Genomic DNA, 6,265 nt, shown 5'->3' with positions numbered 1-6,265 from the left:
AATTGATCAACGCCAATACTACTAGACCTCGCTGATGGCCGGGTCCTCGCAGCATGTCCCATTTCGATCTTTTTCTTCTTCATCAATTTCCTTTTGCACATCGGACAGGAGCAGCATCCAGCAGGCAGGCTAAGGCTACTATATAAACAGCCAGCAGACAGGAGTAATTCGCTAGAACCCAAACAAACGCCAAACCAAACCTCCCGCTCTCTCCCTCCCCTTGCATCCCCTCCCCGCAACGGCCCAACCGCCATGGCGTCTTCCTCCTCCAACCCCTCGTCAACTTCGTCCTCCTCCACCACTTCAACTCCCTCCGCCGCTCGGGTCCTCTCCGACTCCGAGAGGAGGATGAGTCCTCGACTCCCCAACCCTGCCGCCGCTCCAGCAGCGAGCGCCGCCCTCGGCGTCGTACCTAGCGCCAACGCCTCCGCCTCCGCCACCGCGCCCGGCGTCGCAACTGGCGCCATCCCGCCACCGCTCCCGGCGTCGCACCTAGCGCCATCGCCTCCGCGTCCACGCCCAATGTCGCACCAGACGCCATCACCTCCGCCTCCGCGCCCGGCGTCTCCCGCTCCATCAAACGACCTCCGACATACACCCCCACCGCCTGGGGCCGCTCCAAAGGCATTCCCCCGCCCACCTTCTTCGCTCACGCGTACCAGAGGGGAAGGGGAGGTCGGGCTCGGAACTCCGCTGGTGTCTCCCAGCCCTGGAACTCCGTGGGCGTATCCCAGCACGTCTCTCGCAAGCCGTCGCAGGAGCGGGGGTGGCAGACCGCAGCGGACCCGACGTCCATGTTCGCTCCGTCGAGGTTGTCCACCGAGGGCTCGTCGCCGTCTACGTCGGCATGGTCCAAGCCCCTTCCCTACGTCGGCATCACGCTGGTGCCCAACGCGTCAGGCTCCGCGCCTGCCGTGGCGACGAGCGCCGACACCGTGCTGGAGCCGGACGCGTCCACCTCTTCGCGCCCGGCGTGACAACGATCGCCAAGGAGGAGTGGCCTCAGCTCGGCATCACAGAAAAAACGCAGGAACGGGAAAACAATCCCGCGTTTCAAAGAGGGCCTTAGAGGGTTATTGTGGGAACAAAAGAGAGAGAAAACGATAAAAAAACTACTTTTTAATTATATAAGATGCTATAAGAGATTAATATGAAAAAGGACAAGAAATCAAAGTATAAATAACATCATTAAGACACGACCAGGAGTGCTTACAGGATCAAGTCATAGGTTTAGACGGAGCATTGGCCAACAACAACTCTGATGGTTGCAGGGAAGACATCGAGGTCAGACCGGGTAAATTTTGGGGGTCGGGTTGGGTTCGTCGGGTAGAACGACCAATGAACAGGTATAGGTGGAGCATCTATCGGCCCACAAGCAACTTGGGTGGTTTCGGGGAAGAGACCGATCGAAGAACGACAGTGCTAGCGCTCGGACAGATGCCCGCGTCCGGATGCCCGAGCCTGCACTTCGTCTCCCCCCGCGCACCTACATCCCGCGCCCACTTACGCGGGGCCCACGTAGCTTGACAGCATGTAGGGAGTGCCCTCTCGTGCCCCCTCCGCTTCTCACGCGCATGTACACGGCCAGCAGCTGTAGTAGGTGACTACAACAGGTGGCTACGCCATCATCTAGAAGAGGGGGGAAGGGCAGCGGATCCCCAACCAGCGCCGGGAGGAGGAAAGGAGGAGTCACCGAGGCGAAGGTGAGGCAGCAAAAAAGTAAGGACAGAGATGCAACACCCAATCTACTTTTGAAACATCTGGATGCAACACTTGCAACATACGTCTGGAGGCAGATGAAGCACATGAAACATGCATCTGAAACACTAGTTGCAACACCCGATCTACTTTTAAAAAATCCAGATGAAACACTTGCAACATACGTACAGAACAACTTGAAACACTCAAAACATGCGCATGAAACACTTGCAAAAAAAACACCTGAAAAACACTTCATATGTATGAAAACATATGCAGCATCTAGATGAAACACTTGCAAACATACGTCTGGAAAACGAGATGAAACATTGGGAACATAAACTTGAAACATGTGTATAGCCACTACAACATGTGCAACATTCTGATCTAATTTTGCAATATCAAGATGAAACATTTGCAACATCTGAAATACTTAAAATATACTCTTGCAACGTGGGCTTTGCTTGGGCAAATGGGGGCACGCCGGCGTGGAGGTCGACGCCGACGCATGTACCTCTCTGTGCGGCAGTGGCACGGGCAACTCGCCAGCGGGCGTGGCGTCACACAAATCTCGTCCCCCTTGCCTACTTGCTGGAGCATCCATCGTGGAGGCTCGCCGGCTTGGTGGAGGCCACCGCCAGCTCAGTGGAGGCGGTCGCGGCGAGCGGGCCGACCGTGGTGAGGAGGTAGCACGGTGGAGGCGGGCGAGGCAGACTGGGCCCGGTGGCGATTGCGGCGTGGAGGAGGCAGCGTAGAGGAGGCCGCAGGGGATGGAGCGTGGCGCGGCGGGGGCACGACGCTGCAGGGACCCGGTGGTGGCGAGATGGAGTGGGGTGGGCGGATGGGCACGCCGACGCATGGAGGAAACAACCCAACGAGCATCGGGGCGCGTGGACAAGGCGAGCGGATAGGGGCGTTGGGCGAGCGGCGCGTGCGGGAGTGAGCGGCGGGAGGCGTCCGGCGCGTGCGGGAGGGAGTGAGTGAGGCGTCCGTCCGTCCGAACATCTTAATTATATCATTATCTATTGAAGAAGGACACAAAATAAGATTAGACTGTAGTTTACATGCCATCGGCTCATCCAATCCAACAACCTAAAAGTTGACCAGGTCCATATGTGTTTGAAACCCAATGGCCCAAAGACACTCCCATAAATAAACGGTTGCAGGATATATATGTGGCCAGTTTGGCCATGACCCTGGATATATGAGGCTTGTGATTTGAGAAGCAAAGCTACTAGTCGGTCGGAGGAATGAACCGGAGCACACTCAGGCATCTGTGTGCTGGTGCTGGCCGGTGTTCGCTCGCTCCCGCTCGTTCGTCGGTGAGTGACAAGGACGTCGCAGTCGCAGAGGGATGAAATGTTGCGAGACCGGCTTCAATTGCAGACGCTCTCAAGCTTGCTGTGCCCGTGCACACGTACGTGACGACGACCATTGCGCCATTAGCCAAAAAAAAAAACATCAGTGAACCAATCTGGGTGATTCACACAGACACGTCAAAGTACGAATCCAAGGCTTTCGCTATGGAGTTTATTGGAGTGTTTGAGGAGGCAGCCAGGTTAAAAACAGAGTTTGTCTCACCGTGACCGACCCTCCGAGCAAGCAACGCTCCTCGCCCCACCACATGCGCTGGCCACGCTAATCTCGTGTGGGTGTAATTCACTCTGAACCCAGTTTTCTGGTGTAGCGGCACGAAGAAGATCGATGCTGAGGTGTGTGTACGTGGACTGGGTGGCTCGTGGCAAAATTAGCTAGCGCACTGCCTCGTGCCCCCACCCCGTCCATAGCGAAAAGCCAAGTCGTCTCCGGTGCAGAGCTTCGACCCGGCACATCAGCGGAAATGTAACCAGCAGGGCGGGCAGTGAAAGCATTTGTGTGATTGGGCGAGCAAGTTTACTGGACGGATGAGGGATGACTCGACGGCCTGGGCAGCCGGGCTCGCTCCGTGGGCGCCTGGGCGTGGTGGCGACTGGCAAGAACGTGACCTGTGCCGGCCGGCCGCATCACCTGAGACCGCGAACGCGCGTCGTCGCTCGTCGGGGCGTGGCCTCGGTTCGTCTCGTCGGGGACCTAGCGCAACCTCACACGCTTGATTCGCTTGCACGAGTAAGAGCGGATACCAAACTCGACACGGTTGACACGTAAGCGCGCGCGTCCTAAGCGGCCGCGGCAATTAGCTAGCATCAGGTGATCATGGCAGATAAACGTGCGGCACCGTAGGAAACATCTCGGGTGAATGGTGATACACGCAGGCAGAAACAGAGTCCCGTACTCGCGACCCTCGCGCACTCACAATGCAAATCCATGGCCTATGGCATTGGCATGGCGAATCCGTCCGTGAGGTGGCGTCGATGTGGTGTGGGCAGCTCACGACAGAGCCGCACGCGCGGCGTCCAGGCCGGCCGGTTCAACCGTAGTCGGCGTCCATGGTCGCGTTGATGATGCATAGCAGGCTGCCAGCAGGCCTTGTATGGTGAGCACTGAGCAGCCAGCCCTGAGTCTAATCCACACCTAAATCTAATCACAGTGAGAGAAGGGAAGGTCGCTGGTGGCGGCTTTTGTCCCCCCAGAAGCGCTGGAGTGCTGGTTTGGGGAACAGCGGCGAGGGAAGGGATCGGAGAAGAGAGAGTGGCACGATGAGGGGAACGGTAATCCCTCCACGGGGATAAAGAGGTGACCACATGCGATGCGAATATGCGATACGTACATGACCAGGCACAATCTTTTTTAGGACGTTTTGTTTGTCATTGCCAAGGACAACCAAACACCACTACATTGTATTTCACTTATTTTGGATTTGGATTGGCCTGGCCTACATTATACATCTAACCAGTAAACATATTCGTACATTGTAATGGAACATGTAGCTTATTGCGTGTTCACCTGAATGACTTGCGACTCTGAAATGAATGTTCAACGATCACATCATACGTTGCAATTCGTATTGGCATCGAATTCCATACTGGGTCTAGATGCATGCTGCTCCAATTCATACTAATCGGAGGGGCTTAGAGATTTAACTAATAATCGTGTCATGTGGGCGGACTCCACACCATGGCTGAAACACAATTCTCTAACCCATACGGGTACAGGAGAGAGAGAGAGAGAGATGCGGGCCATAAAAACGTTTTGTATTTCAATTTATTTCGGAATCGGACTCTGCATTCATGCTTCAACGCTACTCTAACTTTATATGTATTCATGAGAGACTGGGTTCGTCGAATCTCAGTCGAACAGTTTTGAGCAATAATGGACCATTGCCAAAGAATCAAGTAGCCTCACAAGTGTCGGACTACAGGCCAATCAGCCTAATCAACAGCATGGTCAAAATAATAACCAAGCTGCTAGCCAACCGCCTCTCCACACATGAACTCCTTGGTGTCAATCGCCCAAAATGCCTTCATCAAGAAACGATGCATACATGATAGTTTTATATATGTGCAAAGAGTCATACAACTCCTCCACAAAAGAAAGAAACCAGCTCTGTTCATAAAGTTAGATGTTTCAAAGGCTTTTGATTCTATAGGATGGAGTTTTTTACTAGAGGTTATGGAGGCATTGGGATTTAGCAATAAATGGAGAGATTGGATAGCAACGCTGCTTGGAACCGCATCATCTAAAGTCCTGGTTAACGGCCAGCCAACCCAGGAGATCTTGCACGCACGCGGCTTGAGGCAGGTGACCCCCTTTCCCCGTTATTATTCATCCTGGCAGTTGATCCATTGCAGCGCATTATCGAAGTGGCAGCTCAGAAAGGCATACTCAAACAGATACTCCCCAAGCCGGCAAACCTTCGTTGCTCCCTCTATGCCGATGACGCGGCCATTTTTGTGGACCCATCGGTCCAGGAGCTCGATTGGTTATACAAAATATTGACCTTTTTCAGTGACTGGTTAGGGCTAAAAATTAACATCTCAAAACACAGAAATTTTCCCTATTAGAGTGGACATCAACTCTGTACCTCACTTACTTCAGAATTTCCCTGGGAAAATTTGCAAGTTCCCTGAGAAATATCTTGGACTTCCACTTCACACCCGAAAACTACGCAAAATTGAAGTCCAACCTTTGATAGGCAAGATAGGGGTAAGATTGCCTGGTTGGAAAGGGAGACTCCTATCCATGTTAGGTAGGGAAACGCTAGTAAAGACAGTGCTCTCATCACAGCCCATCTACCACATGACCGCCTTTCCGGCGTATAAATGGCTAGTGCAGAAGATTGATCGACTACGAAGAAGCTTTTTATGGAGGGGAGAAACTCTAGACAAAGTATACGGGGGCCATTCTCTGGTCAATTGGCCAACAAAGGGGGGCTCGGGATTTTGGACCTTGAACGGTTTGCTCGTGCGCTGCGATTGCGGTGGCTATGGTTCCAGTGGAAACACAAAGAACGAGTATGGAACAGACTGGATTTGCCGTGCAATTGGTGTGACCGTGATCTTTTTGCTGCTTCCACAGTGGTGACGATTGGAGATGGAAAGACTGCGCTTTTCTGGACATCATCATGGATCGAGGGGAGCTCACCAAAGAGTTTGGCACTGACGCTATTCCAAAAGGCAAAGAGAAAAAA

The 6,265-nt window shown here is 53.6% G+C and overlaps 1 protein-coding gene across 1 annotated transcript; it reads left to right on the top strand.

Annotated features, from left to right (window-relative positions):
• The first annotated feature begins 252 nt into the window (after positions 1-252).
• LOC136454598 (vegetative cell wall protein gp1-like) lies at positions 253-977 on the top strand. Its single transcript, XM_066454973.1, has 2 exons — positions 253-624; positions 735-977. Exons 1-2 carry the CDS (start codon positions 253-255, stop codon positions 975-977), a joined length of 615 nt encoding a protein of 204 aa, XP_066311070.1.
• Positions 978-6,265: the final 5,288 nt, after the last annotated feature.

This window comes from Miscanthus floridulus, chromosome 1 (genome assembly GCF_019320115.1).
Source record: "Miscanthus floridulus cultivar M001 chromosome 1, ASM1932011v1, whole genome shotgun sequence".
Lineage (NCBI taxonomy): Eukaryota > Viridiplantae > Streptophyta > Magnoliopsida > Poales > Poaceae > Miscanthus > Miscanthus floridulus.
This window is presented reverse-complemented; position numbering and strand designations above follow the sequence as displayed.

Bases quoted from the DNA above. Each gene is read 5' to 3' on its own strand.
- LOC136454598 (XM_066454973.1), top strand. From the start codon at position 253: ATGGCGTCTTCCTCCTCCAACCCCTCGTCAACTTCGTCCTCCTCCACC. The intron at 625-734 runs GCATTCCCCCGC...GGCGTATCCCAG, and splicing joins CGCCTGGGGCCGCTCCAAAG to CACGTCTCTCGCAAGCCGTC.